The sequence below is a fragment of the Canis lupus genome, chromosome X (assembly GCF_003254725.2).
Source record: "Canis lupus dingo isolate Sandy chromosome X, ASM325472v2, whole genome shotgun sequence".
NCBI classification, from domain to species: Eukaryota; Metazoa; Chordata; class Mammalia; order Carnivora; family Canidae; genus Canis; species Canis lupus.
In genome coordinates this window covers 123,460,599-123,484,136 of record NC_064281.1, presented here as the reverse complement: position 1 = coordinate 123,484,136, position 23,538 = coordinate 123,460,599, and the positions used below count along the sequence as shown (strand labels likewise).

General features: G+C 49.2%; 1 protein-coding gene across 1 annotated transcript in view; it reads left to right on the top strand.

Annotated features, from left to right (window-relative positions):
- The window catches only part of GAB3 (GRB2 associated binding protein 3), an 81,399-nt gene extending 59,238 nt beyond the window's left edge, over nt 1-22,161 (top strand). Inside the window, exons 7-10 of the mRNA XM_049107847.1 lie at nt 987-1,068; nt 2,170-2,272; nt 18,532-18,645; nt 19,224-22,161. Coding sequence (XP_048963804.1) covers nt 987-1,068; nt 2,170-2,272; nt 18,532-18,645; nt 19,224-19,340 — 416 coding nt within the window. The 3' untranslated portion in view covers nt 19,341-22,161. The remainder of the gene's footprint in view (nt 1-986; nt 1,069-2,169; nt 2,273-18,531; nt 18,646-19,223) is intronic.
- Nucleotides 22,162-23,538: the final 1,377 nt, after the last annotated feature.

Below are 23,538 nucleotides of genomic sequence, written 5' to 3'. Positions count from 1 at the left end.
AGTTGGCTGGTCGGTGAGGCCGATGCTGGGGTGACATGCCGCCGGGAGAGACCTCTCCCCAGGGACTGTGTGACTCACCTGTTCCTTCCAGCTTGGTCCCCTGCTCAGGTCAGAGGCTCCGGGGAAGCTGACTGAGCAGCTGGAGTCACTGTCCCAGGCTCTGATGATACGGAGGGGACTTCTATAGTCTCTCCCTGTGTAGGTTTGTGGAGGACGCAAAAGGAACCTGGTCAGGGCCATGGTAGAGGGACAGATGCAAGTGGCTCAGCAAGGTGGGCCACTGAGGTAGAGTAAGGGTCAGATGCCAGCAGCTTCTCTACGTGCCAAGGCTCCTGCAGTGGACGAGCCAAAAACTCCCCGTCCTCCCAGAGCAGTCTGGGAGTCCTCCCAGTCTGGACCCAAATCCAATCGTCACGATGACTGTGTCATCATACACTGCGGGGGGGTGCTCCGAGGGGTAAAGGCGGGAGCCCACGGGAGCCTGTGACGTGCGGCCTGGTCTCGTCTGCACGTCAAGGAACGTTTTCTGTGCAGGAGACATTGAGCTGAGATCCGAAGACGACTAACCAGGCAGAGGGGGGAGGAATGTTCTAGGTAGAAAGACTATCGGGTACACAGTGGACTGGAGGAGGGCAGACCAGAGGCTGCGCCATCTGCCTGTAGTGAGAAAGGTGAAGTGTCCGTTTGGGACATGCCAGGTGTCAGGTAGGTGCTGGGGTTCCGGGGTCGGGGACTGCTCCGAGTGGCTCCCGCTGCGCCTGCCAGCGCCTAGAAGTGTGCCTGAGGTTCGGTGAGTTCTCGGAAGCGTCCTTCCCTCCAGCTGCTGCTGTGACCGGTGAGCGGGGCAGGGCAGGCAGGGACACGCCGCTCGGTCGTGGGTGTGATGTGCAGTGCTGAGTCCGCGGGCCGTCGCGACTTTAGTCGTCAGCCTCCGGCCTTTACCCCCGGAGAACTCACCGCACTGGGTGTTGTGTGTTGTCCCCTAGCACGGCCACCTCCCCTGGACCTGAGGAACCTGTCCACCATCCGGGAACACGCATCTCTAACCAGGACCTGCACTGTACCGTGGTATGTCTCGGATCTGGGGGGGGAACCTCAGCTGCCCCGGGCTGTCCCGGTCGTGGCCGAGGCCCTGGTTCAGTGTCGCCAGGGCCCAGTTCGTGGGGCTTCCGTCAGAGGGATGGGGTCTGTGATCGGGAGCCCGAGGCGTGTGTGGATCACCCAGGAAGCAAGGGCACGAGTGGCCCAGGCCACCAGCGTCGGGAGGCAGCTGCTGGGAGCCCCGGAACGGCCGCTCTCACACCTGCGTCTGCTCACACGCGCCCCACGGCCTGAGCCCATCGACGTGCCGCGGCTCCAGCACCAACTGGATGGGCTCTCTTGCCACCCCGATTCACATTTCCTCAGACGGGGAATCCCACGGGCCCAGCCTCAGCAGAAGCACCTGCGGCCCAGAGGGAAGGGCCACTAATACCCACCAGGCTTCCAGAAGCCCACCTCTGTGGACGGGGTCGGCGGGGAGCTCTCAGACACAGGGCGCCGGGCCCCGGCAGGCAAACCCCAAAATGTGCCTCCCGTCTCATCGTTTAGAAGCTGCATTCCCAGGCCTTGGGCCTGGCCCGACGGCGCCCCGGGCCTCCGTCCGAGCCACGGCGTACAGTCCCTCGGCACAGCGGAGCTCGGCCTCCAGCTCTGTCTGCAGTCAGACTGCAGCGATGCAGCCCGTGCTTCTGACTCCGGAGTAGGGCGGAAGATGATTTGCAGTCTGGTTGTCGTCCTATCGGGATGGCCACACCTCGCTGCTTTTGCTGGTTACTGTGGATGGAAACGAGAGAGCCCCACAGGAGCGTTTAGTTTGTGTGCGCGTGTGCGTGTGCGTGTGTGTGGGTTTTCTAAATGATACGATGCCTGGGTCTGTTTCTAGAAAGCTCGTGAGCTGTGTCACATGGAGGGTCTGGAAAAAAGTAGCCCTTGAGAATTGGGAGCCGCTCGCCCTAGGATGGGACGGAAGCCGGGCAGTCTCTACTGCTTCGGGAACTGCTTCGGCCAGGAGGAAATTGTATCTGGAAGGGGAGGGCTGGGAGCCCATGGGGACCCTGTCAGTTCCTGGCTGCCTTTCAGAGCAGCTGTAAGACATTGCCTTGACCTCATCTATATTTTTGTTCTCAGCAATCGAACCAGATTTCTCTCTCCAGAAAGAAACGGTATTAATTCTGCAAGATTTTTTGCCGATTCTGTTTCCAGAGAAGAGGAAGAGAGCTACATCCAAATGGTAATCCTCTGCTTCACACTCTTCGTGTGCTTCACCCCGACGCCTGTTCTTAGGGCTGCGTTCTAGGGGAGGCGCGCACGGCCGAGGGCCCCCTGCAATCCTAAAACACTCCCTGCAACGTAGTACCCGGTTACTGGGAACCAAGCGGTTCGAGGCAGGTTTTCTTTCCTGCGGTTTTCAGCGCCTCGCACCATGTTGAGGCGAGTATGCAAGGGTCCCCAGGGTGGGGTTGAGGCATGTGTGGTGGCAAGGTGCGAATGTCGGCGGTTCTTTCCTGCAGGCCTGCGATGGCCTGCTTGCTCCCAGGGACTTCGCAGCTCTTGGCGGGTGCCGAGTGCAGGCGTGGAGACTCCATCGCACCTGTTCCTTTCGGCCACCCTGACTGCTTGAGAACCTTTCTGACGGAGGGATCCCTTGGAGTCCCGGGGGCAGGGAGCACAGTGTCCCGGGCAGGGGAGCCTCGGGTCACAGGGTCTTTCCGGGGATCTGAGCCCATAGACACCTGACATCGTTATCCTTTAATTCAGTCATGTCCCCCTCCTGCCCTCTGTCCCTCCTTCTGTTCTCTTTACCTCGGGTTCCATTGGCAGCATGGGTTTTTGATGACAGAGGGCATGTTAGCACCTGTGGGAATGAGGAGGTGCGTTAGCCAGAGCCGTGCCTGTTCTGCAGCAGAGCAGTGTGGGCTCCGGAGAGAATCTCTGTTTGACCTATGACTTTTTAAAAAAGATTTTATTTATTAATTCATGAGAGACACACACAGAGAGAGTCAGAGACCCAGGCAGAGGGAGAAGCAGGCTCCATGCAGGGAGCCCGACGCGGGACTCGATCCGGGGTCTCCAGGATCACGCCCTGGGCCTAAGGCAGAGGCTAAACCGCTGAGCCCCGCAGGGATCCCCAAGACCTATGACATTTTTAAAAAAGATTTTATTTATTTATTCATGATGGAGGGGAGGGCAGAGACACAGGCAGAGGGAGAAGCAGGCTCCACGCAGGGAGCCCGACACGGGACTCGATCCCGGGACTCCAGGATCACACCCTGGGGCCAAAAGCAACTGTTAAACCACTGAGCCACCCGGGGATCCCCAGACCTGTGACATTTTGAAAAGAGATCTTAGAAGAACGACGTTCGAGGCACTGTGACGATATGTGCTTGCGAAGACGGTTCTGCCCTCGTACGCAGGAGCTCAGTAGGCAGGTGAAAGCCGAGAAACGGTCGTCTCCCGTGAAGCAGCGAGGCAGTGCTTCACTTTGCCTTTCGATCTGATAAAAACTGTACCGTAAGTTCACTTAACTGTATGCAGATGGAAAGTGACTCACATACAAACCCGCTGTGGTCTTCCCAATGTTTTTCACACTTAGTAATGGCCTTTGGGAAACTTCTAGAAGAAAACACTCTTCTAAAGGATACTGAGCAGCTGTGCTGTGTCTCCAGAGAACAGAAAAAGGAAGTGAATCTATAACCAAATAGAGGCAAGTGCAGAGTCGTTCCAGACACTAGCAGTTCATCCCTGATATTGGAGGTTATGAGAAAGACCAGGGTTGCGCTGCGAGCGCGCTGTCACGGGTTGACTCCTTGCCCCACTTTATCATCATCCGTTAGTGGCTGTAGTTAGTGGCGTTACTGGGGAGATCAAGGGCCCGGAACACCGGCTGAAGGCAGGGAGCTGTGGGGGCAGCGCCACGGAGCTGTGTTAAAGCCTGGCCCGTCTCATCAACTGTAGTCCTGGAATAACTGCAGACGGCTTCCAGTTGCATTAGTCCTCTCATTCCTTGTAACAAGCCCACATGACTTCTAGGGTTTGATTTTGCTTGCGAAACTATTGAAATTAAAGAATTTAAAAAAAGATTTTATTTATTTATTCATGAGAGACACAGAGAGGGAGGCAGAGACACAGGCGGATGGAGAAGCAGGCTCCTTGCGGGGGAGCCCGATGTGGGACTCGATCCCAGGACCCCGGGGTCACGCCCTGAGCCAGAGGCAGACGCACAACCACTGAACCACCCAGGTGGCCTGAAATTTTTTTTTAATTTTTATTCATTTATTATTATTTTTAAAGATTTTATTTATTTATTCATGAGAGACACACAGAGAGAGGCAGAGACACAGGCAGAGGGGGAAGCAGGCCCCATGCAGGGACCCTCATGTGGGACTTGATCCCGGGTCCCTAGGATCACGCCCTGGGCTGAAGGCAGGCGCCAGACCCCTGAGCCACCCGGGGATCCCCAGGTGGCCCGAAATTAAAGAATTTGAAAATCCTGTGAAATTGTAGAGAAGTTAAAAGAATGAAAATCCTAACTTCTGTGATCTCTTTTTTTTTTTTACAGGACTTTCAAATTCTTTAATCTCAATAGTTTTGCAAGCCTTTTATTTTTTATTTTTTTTAATTTTTATTTATTTATGATAGTCACAGAGAGAGAGACAGAGAGAGAGGCAGAGACACAGGCAGAGGGAGAAGCAGGCTCCATGCACCGGGAGACCAACGTGGGATCCGATCCCGGGTCTCCAGGATCGCGCCCTGGGCCAAAGGCAGGCGCCAAACCGCTGCGCCACCCAGGGTTCCCTGCAAGCCTTTTATAGGAGAATTGTAGACTCGTAAATCTCACAGTGACTGGTTATGGCATTATACATATATAACACTTGTAGTTTTTAGATGGTCTTACAGTGGAAGTTTCTGTCGCTGTGCAGTTCTGTGAAAGGTGACGTATTATGTAGGTCCGCGTACCACCAGCACGAGCAGGGCACAGCGCCACCTCACCCCGGGCTACGTCTTCGTAGTCACACGCCCCACAGCCCTAGCCCCCAGCAGCCACTGGTGTCTCCTTCACCAGTCTAGCTTTGTCCTTTCGAGAACGCCGCATCAGTGGGATCACACAGTATGCGCCTTCTGAGACGGGTTTCTTTCCCCAGTATTATGTCTCCGAGGTTCACCCAAGTCGCGTCAGTAGCCCTTTCTGTCCTGTTGGGGGGACCTTTCAAGCGTGTGGATGTGTCACAGTTGATCTACTTACTATTGAAGGACATTTGGATCGTTTCGAGTTCTTTGGCACTTAGGAATAGAATTTTTATGAACATTCTTTTCATTTGTTTCATCTTAGGGAAGCTCCCTGCCCACCACGGGGCTTGAACCCTGACACCCGGAGTCGCATGCTCTACTGACTGAGCCGGCCACGTGCCCAGCAATGTGCTTTTACAGATTTGTTCAAGATTTTCTTTCTGTATTTGACACACGCAGAGCGCGGAAGCAGGGGGAGTGGCAGGCAGGGAGGAGAGAGAGAAGCGGGTTCCCCACCAAGCGGGGAGCCTGGTGCTTGTGTCGTCGTGACCTGAGCCAAAGGCAGATGCTTCACCCACTGAGGCACCCAGGTGCCCAGATTTTTTTTTTCAGTTTTTATTTATTTATTTATTTTAATTTTTGACAGTTTTTATTTATTTATTTATTTATTTTAATTTTTGACAGTTTTCATTATTTATTTATTTACTTAATTTTTTTTTTTAATAAATTTATTTTTTATTGGTGTTCAATTTGCCAACATACAGAATAGCACCCAGTGCTCATCCTGTCAAGTGCCCCCCTCAGTGCCCGTCACCCATTCACCCCCACTCCCCGCAGATTTTTTTTTATGTCTTTTACTAAAGTGACATATACGGAACATAATATGTTCCATCTTAACCGTGTTCAGCTGTACAACTCAGTGGCATTAAACTATGTCCCAGTGATGTGCAGCCATCACCACTATCTCTTTCCAGAACTTTCCCATCATCCCAAACAGAAACTGTACCCGGCGAACAAGAACTCCCTCGTCCCTCTCCACCAGGCCCCTGGTGACCTCTGCTGCACTTTCAGGCTTTGTGAATATGCCTGGTCTCGGTGCGTCACAGAAGTGGCATCATAGGACCCCTGTCCTTTTGCGTCTGCCTCCTTGCACGCAGCAGAGCGGCTTTGGCGCTCATTCATACTGTGGCGTCATTTCACTCTCTTGGTAGTGCCTTTTGATGTACAGAACGTTTACATTTTGATGAAGTTGAATTTCTTTTTTTTCTTCTATTGACTCTGCTTTTGACGTCATATAATCATTGCCAAATCCTATGTCATGAAGTTTTCTCTTATATTTTCTTCTAAGAGTTTTATACTTTTAGCTCTTGTGTTGAGGTCTTTAATCCTTACTGAGTTCATTTTTATGTGCGGTCTAAGGTTAGGATCCAACTTCATTCTTTTGCATGTGAATATCCAGTTTTCCCAGTATAACTTGTTGGAAAAACTGCCTTTTCCCAACTGAGTGGTCTTGGCACCTTCACTGAAAGTCAATGGACTGTTTATGTGAAAGTTATTTCTGGGCCCGTTGGCTTCTATGTCTATCCTCGCTCCAGTATCACACTGCTTTGATTTACAGTAGCTTTACAGTAAGTTTTGAAATCAGAAAGTGTGAATCCTCCAACTTTGATCTTTTTCAAGATTGAGTTGGCTGTCCAGGGTTCTTTGAGATTCCAAGGGTTTTCAGATGGATCTTTCTATTTCTGCCAAAAATGCCATTGGGATTTTTTTTTTTTTTTTTTTGCCATTGGGATTTTCACAAGGAATGCATTGAATCTGCAGGTTGCCTTGCGTGATGCTGTAATCTCAACAATATGAAGTCTTCCAACCCATGAACATAAATGGAAACATCTTTTCATTTATTTACATCTGCTTTGCTTTCTTTTGGCAATGTTTTATAGTTGTCATTACAAGCCTTTGGTTAAATTTATTCCCAAACACTTCAATCTTTTTGATGCTATTGTAAATGATACCGTTTTCTTGATTTCCTTTTCTCAGATGGTTCAGTTAGGGTAAAGAAATGCAACTTGAATTTTGGGTGTGATTTTTGTATCCTGCAACCTTGCTGAATGTGTTTATTTTTTGTTTGTTATTAATTTTTTGCATAAAGTCTTTAGAGTTTTCTACATGTAAGACCATGTTGTCAACGCACAGAATTCTTTTCCAATTTGGCTGCCTTCTTTTTTTATTTTTTTATTTTAAAGATTTTATTTATTTATTCATGAGAAACACACAGAGAGGCAGAGACACAGGCAGAGGGAGAAGCAGGGTCCATGCAGGGAGCCGGATGTGGGACTCGATCCCAGGACCCTGGGATCATGCTCTGAGCCAAAGGCAGACGCTCAACCGCTGAGCCACCCAGTCGTCCCAATTTAGCTGCCTTCTTATCTGTTATTTTTTCTAACTGCTATATATAGCTAGAGCTTCCAATACGTCGTTGAATAGAAGTTGCAAAAGTAGGCTGCCGTGTCTTGTTCATGATCTTGAGGGTCTTTTATAGATTTTGTGTGGGCATAAGTTTTTATTCTCTAAGTTTTCGTTTGTCTGGGGCAGTGATTCTCTGCTGGGGATGATTTAGCCCCGTAAGGGACATTTGACAAGGTCTAGAGACATTTTTGCTTGGCACGACCTGGCACAGGGGATTGTGGTGCTGGCATTTGAGCAGAAAGAGCCCCAGGATGATGCTACACATCCTACAGTACATAGGACAGCTCCCCACGACCAAGAATTATCTGATCCCAAAAGTCAATAATGCCACTGTTGAAAAGTCCTCCTCTAGGGTAAATACCTGGAAGTGAGATTGCTGGGTTGTCAGCCACATTTAACTGAGTCGTCAGTTGTATGTTTAACTTTACAAGATACTGCCAAAACCTTTTCCATAATGGCTGCACCATTTTGTACCCCCAACAACTATTTATGAGAGTTTTAGTGGCTCTACTGGAGCATACTTGGTACTGCAGTTTTTTTTTTTTAAGATTTTATTTATTCATTCATGAAAGACAGAGAGAGAGAGAGGCAGAGACACAGGCAGAGGGATAAGCAGGTCCCATTACAGGAGCCTGACGTGGGACTCGATCCAGGGTCTCCAGGATCACACCCTGGGCCGAAGGCAGCACTAAACCGCTGAGCCCCCCCGGGCTGTTCTGTTTTTTTTTATTATTATTATTATTTTATTTTTTATTTTTTTTGTGTTTATTTTTTGAATTTAGACATTCTAACATGTAGGAAGTGGTATCTCATTGTAGTTTTAACATCTATTTCCCTAATGGCAAATGATGTCAGACTTATTTTTGTCCGCTTGTTTGCCTTTTGTGTCTTCTTTGGTCGAGTATCTGTTGGATCCTTTTGCCCGAGTTTTAATTGGGCTAAATCATTCCCAGCAGAGAATCACTGCCCCAGAGAAATGAAAACTTAGAGAATAAAAACTTAGGCCCACACAAAATCTATAAAAGACCCTCAAGATCAGGAACAAGTTAATTGGGTTGTTTGTTTTCTTACTTCTTAATTTAAATTATTTTTTTTTCTGGTTTAAATTTCTTTATTTTATTTTTTTTATAATAAATTTATTTTTTATTGGTGTTCAATTTGCCAACTTACAGAATAATACCCAGTGTTCATCCCATCAAGTGCCCCCCTCCATGCCCGTCACCCATTCACCCCCACCCCCCGCCCTCCTCCCCTTCCACCACCCCTCTATTAGCCAACAGATAGTACATACTTAGTTTCAGAGGTGGAGTTCAGTAATTTATCAGTTATGTAGAACATCCAGTGCTCATCACATCATATGTCCTCCTTAATGCCCATCACCCAGCCACCCTATCCCCCCACACCCCTCCCCTCCAGCATGCTGAGTGAAATAAGTCGATCAGAGAAAAATAATTATACGGTTTCACTCATATGTGGAATATAAGAAACAGCATGGAGGATCCTAGGGGAAGGGAGGGAAGACCGAATGGGGAAGTCATCAGGGAGAAAAACCATGAGACACTCTCACACTGGGTTTTGACAGCTCTTTACATATTCTGTGTACAAATCATCTGATGGATATGTGACTTGGAGATATTTTCTTTTGAGTCTGGAGCTTGTCATTTCATTCTCTCCTGCAGAGCAAAGATTTTACGTTTGATTAAGCCACATTTGTTTGTTTTTATTTTTATTCCAGTATAGTTAACATACAGTGTTCTATTGGTTTCAGGTATACGGTATAGTGATTCAACACTTCCCTACAACACCTCGTGCTCATCCCAAGTGCACTTCTTCATCCCCATCGCTTACTTCCCCCTCTCCCCACCCCTTCCCCTCTGGTGACCATCAGTGTGTTCTCTATAGTTAAGAGTCTGTTTCTTGTTTTGACTCTCTCTTTTTTTCCCTTTGCTCATTTGTTTTGTTTCTTAAAATCCACATATGGGTGAAATCATATGGTATTTGTCTTTCTCTGACTGACTGACTTCGCTTAGCAGTATACCCTCTAACTCCATGTTGTTGCAAATGGCAAGTTTTCTATCTTTTTTACGGCTGAGTAATATTCCAGTGTGTGTGTGTGTGTGTGTGTGTGTGTGTGTGTACACCACATCTTTAGCCATTCATTAGTCGATGGACCCTGCTTCTATGATTTGGCTGTTGTTGATAATGTTGCTGTAAACATTGGGGTGCAGGTATCCCTTTGAATTAGTGTTCTTGTATTTTCTGGGGAAATACCCAGTCATGCAGTTACTGGATCGTAGGGGAGTTCTATGTTTAGCTTCTTGAGGACCCTCCATACTGTTTCCTAGAGTGGCTGCACCAGCTTGCATTCCGACCAACAGTGCAAGAGGGTTTCTTTTTCTCCACATCCTCGTCAACACCTGTTGTTTCTTGTGTTTGTTTGTTTTTAAGTAAGTCTCAACATGGGCTTTAGACTTACAACCCTGAGATCAAGAGTCACGTGCTTTACCGACTGAGCCAGCCAAACATCCCTGCCTTGTGTTTTTGATTCTAGGCATTCTGAAGGTGTGAGGTGTGATACCTCATTGTAGCTTTGATTTTCATTTCCCTGATGATGAGTGGTGTTGAGCATCTTTTCATGTGTCTGGTGGCCATCTGGATGTCTTCTTTGGAGAAACATCTGTTATGTCTTGTAGCCATTTTTAAAATTGGATTATTTGGTTTTTGGGTGTTGAGTTGTATAAGAAGTTCTTTCTGTATTTTCCAAATACCTTCTCCCATTTCGTAGCCTGCCTTTGCACTCTGTTGATGGTATCTTTCCCTGTGCAGATTGGTATTTTGATGTAGTCCCAATAGTTCATTTTTGTTTTAATTTCCCTTACCTCAGGAGACGTATCTAGAAAAATGTTCGTCCAGCCGGTGGCAGAGACATCACTGCCTATTGATTAAGCCCAATTTATTGACTTTTTTCATTCATGGATTATTATCATGTTCAACTATTTGCCTAACCCTCCTAGGTCATTAGGATTTTCTCATGTTTTCTTCTAAAAATATGCATGTTTTTAGGGTTTTTTAAATTTAAATTTTATTATTTTATTATTATTTTAAAAATTTTTATTTATTTATTCATAACAGACACACAGAGAGAGGCAGAGACACAGGCAGAGGGAGAAGCAGGCTCCATGCAGAGAGCCCGACGTGGGACTCGATCCCGGGTCTCCAGGATCACGCCCTGGGCTGAAGGCGGTGTTAAACCGCTGAGCCACCCGGGCTGTCCTTAGGGTTTTTTTTTTTTTAAGATTTTATTCATTTATTCATGAGAGACACAGAAAGATATATATATATATATATATATATATATATATATATATAGAGAGAGAGAGAGAGAGAGAGAGAGAGAGAAAAGCAGGCTCCATGCAAAAAGCCCAATGTGGGACTTGATCCCTGATCCCGGGATCATGATCTGAGCCAGAGGCAGATGCTCAACCCATGAGCCACCCAGGCTTCCCTATTTTTAGGTTTTATATAAGGTCTGTGATCCATTTTGAGTTGCTTTTTATATAAGGTATGAGATGGTGTTGAGGATGATTTTCTTACATATGGAAGTCTGAATATTCCAGTACCATTTTTTGACAGGACAGTCTTCATCGTTGAATTCCCTTTGTACTTTTGTAAAACATCATTTGGGTATATTTTTGTAATCTTTATATTCTGCTCCATTGATCTCTGTGTCTATCATTTCATCTATACCACAGTCTTGATTACTGTAGCTTTATAGTAATCTTAAAATGGGAAGCATATTTTCTTCAATCTCATTTTTTAAAAGATTTTATTTCTTTGAGAGAGAGGGAGAGAGAGAGTAAAAGGGGGCATGAGCAGGGAGAGTGGCAGGGGGAGAAGCTGACTCCCTCCTGAGCAGGGAGCCCAATGTGGGGCTCCATCCGAGGACTCTGGGGTCATGACCTAAGCCAAAGGCAGACACTTAACCTACTGAGCCACCCAGGCGCCCCTCCAATATCATTCTTGTTTGAAAAACAATTTTTTTTGCTGTTACTCTGCTCCTTTGTCTTTCCTTTTTTTTTTTCCTTTTTTTTCCCTTTGTCTTTCCATATAAATTTTGGAATACACTTGTCATTATCTGACAAAATATCCTGAGGTGATTTTGATTGGAACTGTGTTAAATCTATGAATCAATTTGAAGAGAATTGACACTTTTACTATGCTGAGTCTTCTAATTCATGAATATGGTATGTCTCTCCATTTATTCAGATTTTCTTTCCTTCTTTCCTCAGAATTTTATAATTTTAAAATATAGGTGTTATGTTTTATTAGGTTTCTACCTGTGTGTTTCACTTTTTGCAGCTATTGTAAATGGCATTTTTGTAATTTCAGCTTTCAATTGTCCGTTGGCAGCATATACAAATATGATTGTTTTTTTGTGTGTTGGCCTTGTGTCCTGTGACCTTGCTAAATACACTTGTTAAATATGGCAGGTTTATTTTCTTTGGATTCCGTGGGATTTTTCTGTTTACATGATCATCTCCTCTGTCCATACAGTGCTTTATTCTTTCCTCTTCAATCTGTATGCTCCTTCATTCTCTTAATTGCATTGTCACCAGCCTAATGCTTTTAGTACAATGTTGAATTGTACGTGTGGTGAGATGAATCTCTTTGTCTCCATTTCAGAGGGAAATCATTTAGTCTTTCACTACTGAGTATGACATTAACTGTGGGTATCTTATAGATGTTCTTTATCTGGTTAAGAAAGTTCCCTTCTATTCTTAGTTTTCTGAGAGTTTTTTTTTTTTTTTAAATCAGGAATGGATGGTGAATTTTATCAAGTGCTTTTCTGCATTCATTGATAGGATCATTTAGTTTTCTTCTTTAGGCTGTAAATATTGTGGACTATCATGGTTTATTTTTGGATATTGAATCACTCTTGTATTCACTGAATAAATCCCATTTGGTCATGGTGGAGTATTCTTTTTATGTATTGCTGGATTTGATTTGCTCACATTTTGTTGAGGATTTTGTATCTATGGTCATTTGATGGATGTTGATCTGCAGGTTTTTCATAGTGTCTTTGTCTTGTTTTGTTATCCAGGTAATGCTGGGATCCTCAAGAAGTGTTCTCTCCTCTTCTATTGTCTGGAACAGATTGTGTACAATTAGTGTTATTTATTCTTTAAGTTTTTTGGTAGATTCATCAGTGAAGCCTTCTGGGTGACTTCAGTTTCTTAAACAGTTGCAGGACCATTAACATGATCTACATAATATTGGGTGAATTTTAGTTATTTGCCCAGAAGCTTTATAGTTGTACCTTTCACAATTAGGTCTGCATTACACCTGGAATTAACTTTTGTGTATGATTTGAGGTAGGAGTCAGGTTTCATTTTCCCTTGATAGGTTTCTCTAATTGACCTGGCACCATTTATTTAAAATTACTGTGCTCTGCCACTATTCTACAGTGCCATCTTTGCCATGTATGTATGGGTCTTTTTATGGACTCTCAAACCTGTTCCATTGGTCTACATATCTGTCTTTGGACAATACCAACCTATGCTAGTTACTGTAGCTTGATAAGTCTCGATAGCTAGGAAGATAAGTCTTCCTGCTTTGTTTATCTTCCTTAAGGTTTATATGGCTATTTTTGGTCCTTTCTTTTCCCATACAAATTTTAGAAACAATTCATCAAATTCTACCAAAAATGAGATACTGTTCTTTGCAGAAAGGGTAGTCAAAATTATAATCCGACATTAGAAGTGAATGGAACTACATTGGGATGCCTCACTGGCTCAGTCAGTAGAGCATGCAGCTCTTGATCTTGGGGTTTTGAATTTGAACCCCATGTAAGGTGTAAAGATTACTTAAAAATACAATCTTGAAAAAGAGGAAGTGGAATTACATTTGTTCTATTTTTTAAAAATTTGATGGAGCACTTCAGTAGGCAAGCTGCCATGAAAACCACATACCACCACATAAAATATCTTAAAATGATAGAGAACATATTTTTAAAAAGCAAAACTCAACTGGCAAGAAAGGAAGGAGAATCTCTAGGACCAAAAATGCCAAGGAATTGATACAAATTACAAACAAAAGAATCAAATATAGAAGTAAGCCATTATTGGAAATATTGGATTTTGAATATAAAATAATTATGTTTGATATACTTAAGGAAATAAGATGAGTTAAGTTGGACTGAGTAACAAGATAGTATTAAAAAATGACCAGGCATGGGATCCCTGGGTGGCTCAGCGGTTTAGCATCTGCCTTTGGCCCCGGTTGTGATCCTAGAGACCTGGGATCAAGTCCCACATCGGGCTCCCTGCATGGAGCCTGCTTCTCCCTCTGCCTGTGTCTCTGCCTCGTGCGCTCTCTCTTTCTGTCTCTCATGAATTAATAAATAAAATATTAAAAAAATAAAAATAAAAAATGACCAGGCATATTAGAAAAGACCATTTAGAATTTCTAAAAATAAAGATTGGGATGAAATTGAAACTCAGATTAAACCCAAGGAGGGATTTAGTGAACTGGAAGATCGTTGTGGAGAAATTACTAGTAAATCAGGACAAGGAGATAACAGCGTAGAGAAATTTGAGACATGGAAGATAGTATGAGAAGGTCAAAAAAATAGATAAGCAATATACAAAGGGATAATTGGCAGAGTTTCTCATGATTCATGAAAGATACCAACCCTTAGACTCATGAGCAATTTAGTGTAGTCAGATGTTAGTGATAGAATGTAAATGGTGAGGTTACAGGTGTTTTCAGTATATTTTCTTCAGTTTGCCTGATTCTTAGAAATTTTTCATAATAAAAATTTGAAAAAATAAGTCCCACACAAGGGGAAAATGAATAAAGGTGAGAACAGAAATGAACAAAATAAACAACAAAACTAGAGAGCATCAACACTCACCTAATTGGCTTTGAAGCCTAAAATTGAGCATAACCAATAAAGACAAAGCAAATGGATACAAATAAACAATATTAACAATTTAAAGGAGGTAATAATTGCAAATGTGCCAGAGATTGATGACATAAGAGAATATTATGAATAGCTCCACGCCAGCGAATTTGACAACTTTGGTGAAAATAAGCAAATTACCAGAAAATATTACCCCAAAATACATTCAAGTATAAATAGAAAACCTGAGTGAATATATAACTATCAGGGGAGAAACTGAATCAGTAGGGAAAATTGTACTTAAAAGGATCATGAAGCCCAAATAACCGTACACTTTCTACCAAAAGGAAGAGATCATTGCAATCTTCTATAAATGCCTCCAGGGGATGGAGAAAGAGGAAATATTACCCACTTTATTTCATAAGGCTAAAATAACTTGATACCAAAATACATAGCAATAACGTAAGTACAAAATTGTAGACCAGTTTTACTCATTCACACGGGTTAAAATATCCTAAAGAATATGTCCAACCAAAATTTGTGCACAGATGTTCATAGCAGCACTTTCTTAACAGCCAAAAAGTGAAAATAGCCTAAATGTTCATCGGCCGTTGACTGGATGAACAAATTGGGGTATAGCCGCACAGCGGAATGCTATCCAGCCACGCAATGAAGCAACAGTGGTGAGCCTCGGAAACAGTATGCTGAGTGAAAGAAGCCAGTCATCTCAAAAGACCACATACTGTACAATTGCATTTGTATGGAATGTCTGGAATAGCAAATCTATAAACACAAAGAACAGATTAGTGGTGGTTGCATAGCACTTGGGGAGATGGTGAGACTGGGGGTGATGGCTAAGGGGTATCGGATTTCTTTTTGGGGTGATGAAAAGGATCTAAAATTAATTGAGACAGCGATTGCACAAATATGGGCTTATACTAAGCACCACTGCATTGTCTGCTTTAAATGGGAGGATTGTATGGTCTGGAATGATAGCTCAATCGAGTGGTTAGAAAAGCAGCCCTGAAGAAGATTTGAGCAAACTAAATCCAGCACGATGAAGGAGCTGTGACTGTCCACGAGCAAGGTGAATTTCTCCCAGGTGTACAAACTGGGTTTAACTTCTCAGAATCTGTTCGTGGACATCTCCGTAAAGATGGTGGGTTGACCACAGGCTTCAATTCTTTCCCTCCATCCCAAAACATCCTGGAAAATGTCACTAAAGGGATTTGTTAAAGGCATAAACCCACAAGGGTGTGAGACTCAAGGAAGATAACAGCAGTGACATTGGGGACTGGAGACTGGAAAACAGATGGGTATGTGGTGAATGACTTACCAAACCCAAGAAAGTTCAGTCCTAAATACACGGGGGACGATGGGGAGGCAGGTGGGGAAGGCCAAATATACTACAGAATGCCCAGAAGACTCAGGAATTGCCCATGGCACAAAGTCTGGAAGCAGGGCTGGAGGGAAAGGTAACGAAGGGGTAGTGGGCCAAAGTCCACCTGAGCAGCAGGCAAATCTCCAGGTGTCCCTCCCTCGCTGCATGGACGTGAGCCACAGTGACTTCCCATCTCTGCAGAAAAGCTGAAGTGTAGTCTCGATGGAGTGAAACGAGGCTTCTCTGAGCTGCCGAGGGGAGACATTGGATCCATTGGACCAAGAAACGTTTGGTAGAGCAAACGCGGTGACTAGGTCAATACATGGGATGGACACGAGAACCATTCCTGAACCTGTTCCTCAGCCCTTCTTCTACACAGTGGGGATGATCAGATCTTTCCAAAAGAGCCCCGAAGATTGAAAGATAGTTCTCTGGGCTGTTTGAGCAGCCCGAGGAAGCCCTGGGTCCCGACATGGAGCGTTACCCAAGAAAAGCATCCAGTGGAATCACCTGCAGCGAACCCCACAGTTGACAAGCACCAGCAATGTACTCAAAGCTTCCACTCAACTTCTGGGTCTCTGACTCTTTTTTTTGGGGGGGGGTCTTTGACTCTTAAATATAAGCAGAGAGCCAATGATTTCATCAGACCTTTCAGGAAAGCTCTGGCATGAAGGCGACCAAAACCGATCAGAGGAAACAATAGCTATGCCGGAAGGGGAAATGTCTTTTAAAAACTTATTATTACCTTTTTTAAAGAGCTTTTATTTTAATTCCAGTTAGTTAGCGTCCAGCGTCCAGCGTTATGTTAGTCTCTGGAGTACAATATAGGGATTCAGACTTCCACACCCTGTGTTCGGCACAGGCGCACCCCTTACTGTTTTCTGAGAGATGAGCTAGAACAGCTATTAATTAAAAGGATCTATTAAGTCCATCAAGCACATTAACATATCAAAGGAGAAAATGTGATTATCTCATCAGATGCAGGACAAGTATCTGATAGAGCTCAACATCATCTCACGTGTACGAACTTAGGTGACCTTGCCTCCGAGAGGAAAGGATGGCATCCATGTGGGGTAAAAACAAAAAAAGGAATGGAGTGTATCCCTAATTCGCCACCATGGGTTACGGCCAGCTCAGGCTAGATCACTACTTCCATGTGAAGGGCAAAACTTTATTTATTTTTTTTAATAAATTTATTTTTTATTGGTGTTCAATTTACCAACATACAGAATAGCACCCAGTGCTCATCCCGTCAAGTAGGGCAAAACTTTATAATTCTAAGAGAAAATAATGGGGCCACAAGTTCGACTGCAGCATGGGAAGGATTCCTTAAAACACAAAAACAAGCCACTCAGGAAAAGATCGCTACCTTACCTTAAAAGTGGGAACTGCTCTTCATTTTAAAAATACCAGAAAAAGGAAGAGCAACTGTAGGCTGCGATGGGCCATGTGTCCCGCACATCGCCAACAATTGCTCTCCAGGACGCATGAGGAGGAAGGGGGGGGACTAGAAAAATGCGGGTGCTTCAACATGAAAATCATCAAAACAGAAATACGCCCGAACAGACCATTCACAGGAGAGAAAAAAAAGAGATGGCCCTTAAATGTACAAAAAGATGACCCATTGGGGCAGCCTGGGGGGCCCAGCGGTTTAGCGCCCGCCTTCGGCCCAGGGAGTCCCAGGATCGAGTCCCACGTCGGGCTCCCTGCGTGGGGCCTGCCTCTCCCTCTGCTTGGGTCTCTGCCTCTCTCTCTCTGTTTCATGAATGGATGAATAAAATATTAAAAAAAAAAAAGGATGGCCAATTAGTTACCAAGGGCGTGAAGATCAAACCACAGCAGGACACCACTGTCCCCACGCGACGGAGTGTTCTAGAAGCAAGCGCCGGCCAGGACGGAGGGCAGGACGGGGCGGAATTGCCCCTGCTGAGTGTGGAAGTGCAGCACCCACAGCCCGGGTGCAAGGCGTTCGGTGAGTGCAGGACGGACCGGCCCGGAGGCAGCACTTCCGACCCAGGCCCACGCCCCGGAGCCGCTTCGAGGCGCACGGACGCTCCCGGCAGCATTGCCTGGAAGAGCCCCGGCCCGCAGCGGGCAGCCAGGCCAGAGCGTCCGCAGGGCTGAGCGGGACGTGTGCGACTGGGCCGGCGACGTCCCCCCAGTCCGGGCAACACGCTGCTAGTGGTCAGAGGCCAAAACCGCCAGAGCCGCAGCGTGTGATTCACGGACACTTGCACGCCGTCCGAGGTGTAGCTTTAACGAGAGCGTGGGAGATGCGGCCGTCCACGTGGCGCGTAGTGTCTTGTGAGGAGAGACGGAGGTCGTGGCGGGGACGGGGGCCTCTGCGGCCGAGTGCTGGGCCCACGGGCGTGTGTCGCCCACGTTGCACCGTCCGCCTTGTATAAAGGGCCTTTGCGTGCACCTGGGACGCCTTTACTCGAGCTTAACTGTGACTGATCTTCTGGGGATCTGGTCTCTAAGGCCCTGGGCCCGTCAGATCCTTAAATTCTTGTCGCAGGAGATTTCGGCCCAGTGTTTCCGGGGTGGACGAAGGGCTCACTTTGCGCGGGGGCGCACTGGCGATGTGTTTCAAGGGCCAGCTGTCGCGCAGACACGGAGGTCTCCTGAGAGCAGCCTGCTGCGACCCGATGGCAGGGGCTGCGGTGCACCCCGAGTCGCCCCCCTGCCCCCGGCCTTACAGCCGTAACGTGGGCCCTGTGATGTTGCCTTCCAGAATCACAGGACAGCCAACCCCCTGGGCAGTGGCGCTCTGACGTGGACAAAGAAATTCAGCCTGGACTACTTAGCTCTGGACTTCAATTCAGCCTCCCCGGCCCCTGTACAGCAGGTAGGCGTCCGTCGTGCCCGAGCCGTCCCAGGAGGGCCCCCCGCGTTTCCCTTTCCTTTTGCCAAATGAGCTCCCACTTCTCCTTCACCTGTAATTTCGTTCCCCAAACCTGGGCTGATGTTCCAGAACACCTGGTCTGCAGGGGGAGACCCGCGGGGACAAAAGAGGGCCTGGGCGGCCTTCGGGGGGCCCTGCAGTTGGGACCCCGCCCCCAGGCCCTCGGGGCTGGCGGCAGCGCGGGCCTCGGCTGTTGTGCTCGGGCCACGGCCCGCTGTGTCCCCGTCGCCCACCATCCCTCGTGCCAGGAGCACGAGCTGCCGGCCTCCCTCTCCGACGGCCTGCGTCCCTTCCACTGCCGTCGTATGGGTCACAGGAGCCCGATGGCCCGAGCCGGGCTGGAGGATCCCAGGTCCAGAGCTGTCCAAACACACACCCGAGGTGTCCGCCTCTGCGGGGAGTGACCGGGGGGCCGGGGGGGCTCCAAAGGGTTAACAACGCTGGAACCTACCACAGAAGGGCCGACGTTTTCCTGATTCGTGATTCAATGTGACGAAACCCTTTCTGTGCTCCCCCCTCAGAAACTTCTCCTCGCGGAAGAGCAAAGAGTCGACTACGTCCAAGTGGATGAGCAGAAGACCCAAGCCCTGCAGAGCACGAAGCAGGAGTGGACGGACGAGAGGCAGTCCAAAGTGTGAGGCGTGTGCTCGGGCCGGGACCGGGGCGTGGAGGCTCGGGCCCTGCCCTCGCGGCTCTTTTGCCAGAATCGCACCGAGGGTCGATCCGGGCCAAGATCCGGGGAGAATCTGCAGGTTCCGTGGGCTTGGCAAGAACCGCTGGGAGAGAGGGTCATTTGTGCACGCTGAGTGGCCCTCCCCAGCCACACGGGCCCGGAGCCCCCAGGCCGTGCCCCCACGGCCGTGGACCGCGCCCCGGACCGGGCCGTTCACTTAGGCACGCTCCGAACGGTAAAAACGAGACTGGGGGGAGTAGGGTTCCCAGAGTTTGGTGGAGAAGCTGCCCAGCGGAGCGTCGGGGCGCAGAGGACAGCCGGTCTTGCCATCAGGACCATTTGGGTGTCACGCTTGCGGATTCTGACCTGTGTCCCGACCTCCTGGTCCACGGACGGTCCTGGCGCCGCGGCTCCTGGAGACGTCTCGTCCCGGCCCCCGAAATCGCGGCTGAGGAGACGCAAGCCGGAGACCCCAACAGGCAGATCAGTCATTTGTCTCCCCAGAGAAAGAGAATTCAAGCGACGGGGGCAGGGAGTGCTGGGCTCCGCGATGAGCATAGCAGGTGACCCCGGCCAGGTGGGCCTGCCCCTTCCCGGCACGCGTGCGCCTGCCTCGGCCACCTCTTGCCTGAACGAGCCCGGAAGCGAGGCGTGCCAGGGATGGTGGCTCCCGCTGGGAAGAAAGGAAGAGTGAGCATGAGAGGAGGGAACCGCCCAGGGGCCCGCACGGAGCCCAGCCCCGGGGTGAGGCCTGGGACAGAGCTGGCCACGCTGCCCGCCGCACGACGATTTGCACGAGCTCTATCGCTTCGGCCGGCCTTGGGGCCACGAACAACGCGCGCAGACACGGAGGACTCCTCGCCTCTCCCTGTCATAGGGTTTCGAGGTGGTGCTTTTTGACTGGACACGGCTGCATGTCCCGCCAGGCCCTCTGTGGTGTTCGAATGGGAAAGTAACGCCGTCCGTAGGTACCGTCACGACTAGCTTTTAACGATCACCGTGACTTCCGGCCTGGGATCCCGTGGTGCCCTGGCAGCAGGCTCCCCGTGAGCTGGCTGATGCTCACAGAGGTTTGTTGTCCCCTCGGGAAGGGGGATCGTCCCTGGCTGTCCTATGCTGGACCCAGTTTCCTGGCGGAGTTTTCCCTTCCGCTTTAGTGCTGCCTAAACCCCGAGAGCACACGGTCCCACTTTGTCGTGAGGCCATCGCGTCACCCCTTCCTTGATGGGGCACCGGGGTCGAGTGGACCCAGATGAGAGTCTCAGTTGGGCACGGGGTTTTATTCAATGGGTCTTCTCGAGTCTTCTGAGCACCTGCATCCAGAAGGCAAATCCGAACAACTGGGACGGAAGCAGATGCTGGCCTGCCATTCTGACCAGCTGTGTGTCGCGTAGGAGGATGGCTTAAGCAGGCAGGCAGGTCTGTGACAGCCAGGGCCAGTCGGGGCAGCTGTGGGCTTTGCTGTGGGGCTTGAGGGTTTCTAACTGCCCCAAGGGTAAGTCAAGGACAGTCTTGGCTTTTCAGATCGTTAGAGAAGTACTTTTCATGTGCAAAGCAGCAGGATCTGGTGACGGCATTTTCTTCCTGGAGGAAAGTGGGGTGGGGGACATTGTCGAATGCTTTAAATGATGTAAGGGTCCCCCATGAGCCTGGACAGAGAAATGAGAGGGGCCCCTGCACCCTGCAGCCAGCTCCACGTCACAACGCACAGGCCAGAGCCTGGAAGGAGCCGCCTTCTTCCCTGCGTGACTTACAAAGAGTCACAGAGCCTCAGGCAGCAATCCGGGGCTGGTGGACCTCGTAGACAGTAACCTCCGGGGGGAGGGGGTGCACCTGTGTTCACATTCTTGATTACCTGACAGGCTGGTGCCGGAAAATTCTATGCCCAAGTGCCAAGAACCACACTCGACTGGAGCTAGATCAGGAAAGAAAGAGCTAAAATGACACCGGTAGTGAGGTGGCATCCAGTTGACCACCCCCCAAGCCTCTTTGCAAAACTGTCCCCGGAAGCGTCGGCTGCACGAAGCAATACACACTGGAGCCGTGTGACTTGTCTGGGAGCAATTAATTAGGGGTGAGAAAAACAGAGGACTTCAGCCTCCTTTCCAGGGTGTGTGTGACAGGCCCTGCGACAGGCCCTGCTTCGGTAAGACTGCCGATGGAAGGTTCCCAGGAGCATAACGCCTCGCGGCCGGGAAGGGCAGCCAGTTGGGGGCTGACGGCAGCGAGCGCCCTGGGAAAGGGGCCGCCTCCCGTTTCCCTGCGGAGCTGGCTTGTGGGTAACGGGGCCAGGAATGTGGCCAGGGCCTGAGGCTTGGGGCTCTGCACTGAAAATGGGAACGATCACAGATACCAGTGGAGGCAAGTGCTCACGGCAGCTGTGTGCCCTGCGCGGGGCACGGCCTCCGGGAGGTGGCGGGGCGAGCCCACGTGGGTCTCTGGAGCCCCTTTTTGCTTTTTCTCCCGTGTCACCCTGTTGGGGAGTTCCTGCAGATCGGGGACTGTGCTGCGCCGAAGGGGGACCCAAGGGTCTCAAGCCTGCAAGTCCCCCAGGCCGCAGGCCCAGGAGCTTGGGGCCTGGCGCTTTCCTCGGGGAGGGGGGAGCTCGAAGGCACAGGGTCCTCCCTCCAGGGAGCCGCTGGACGGTGGCCTTTGTCCGCTCGGGGCCCCCTCCGTCCCGGGTAGGACCGGCCTTGTACGCAGAATCGCGCTGATCTGCAAAACCCAGTATGTTTTGTACTGTTTCCTTTCTGGCATTAATAAAGGTTTTATACGGAGGAATGACACTCGAGTTCTCTCTTCTTCGTGTGAAGCGGTGCATTCGGTCGAAATGCAGAGCCCGCCCTGAAAGCCCGGTATGGGGCGGCCCGCGGGCTCAGCGGTTTAGTGCCGCCTTCGGCCCAGGGCTTGACCCCGGGGTCCCGGGATCGAGTCCCCGCATCGGGGTCCCCGCAGGGAGCCTGCTTCTCGCTCTGCCTGTGTCTCTGCCTCTCTGTCTCTCTGAGCCTCATGAATAAATAAATAAAATCTTAAAGATAAAAAGACAGAAAGCCCGGCGTGTGGAAGCGGACCCCACTGCCATTTGCAAGGTCGGCAGCGGAGCAGCTCTCGGGGCGCCTGCTCCACCCCGGCCTGAGCCCGTCTCCACGCCTCTTTGCTTCACCGCGAATGGAGCTCAGTGCCCCTCCCTGGCAGCACATACAACACGACCTTCGTCACTAGACCTCGGAAAGTGACAGCCCCCAGCCAGCCTGTCCCCGCAGCAGAGTGTCCTGCGCCGCCCTCGCTCCGGGGGCCCGGGCTGCAGGCGCTCGCAGCCGGGAAGCCAGGCAGGGACGAGCAGAGATGTGGGGGCTCAGGTCTGGGGACACAGGCCAAAGGCCCAGAGATGAGAAGAGGCCACGCGAAATTACTTGGCCCCGGAGGTGTGGGGCCGAGCTCAGGAACGCTCTTCCCCGGCGCAGCCCAGCCCAGCTCCTGACCCAGAGAGGAGCGGGCCGGCCCGGGGGGCCCGTGCAAAGCGGAGGCCGGGCAACCTGACCCGAAGGGTAATCTCACTCCAGGCCCCTGTGCTCTGGCCCCTTAACCAGAGCCCCCCTAAGTTTCCAGCCTCCTGATTCTCCTTCTCTTGAATTCACATTGCACTTATTGCTGTCATCTCCCTACATGGTGCCATGTGCTTTACAAATTTATGTTTTCTTTTCGGCCACCGAGGGAGTCTGGCTCTGGTGCAGGCGGGGCCCCGGACCCCACTGGGAGAGGAAGACGTGGGACCGAGACGCAGACCCTCCCCACAACACACACAGCACTTCACTCACGGTACAGAAGACAGCAGAGAGCCTCGGGGACACGAGGGCCTTCTGGTCACGAGTGCCACCGGGTCATCGGATGGAGATCCCCGTGGACAATAACCACCCTTGCCCCACTTTGCCATCGCGCACAGCCATCGATTCCAGGCGGCCCCCAGTGGGAAAGACGGAACAGCGGGTTTGGTGTGTGCCCTCTGCTGTATCAGGTCCGTCATGCTCTGCACCACAGCTGCTCTGGTCGTGCACCGTCAAGACCTCCGCTGCAATGAGTTTTATCTGCTGAGACTGTTTGCCTTCATGTAAAAAACGCAACCTACTTGTTTTAGATCTGTCTGAAAATTTTACATTATTTCA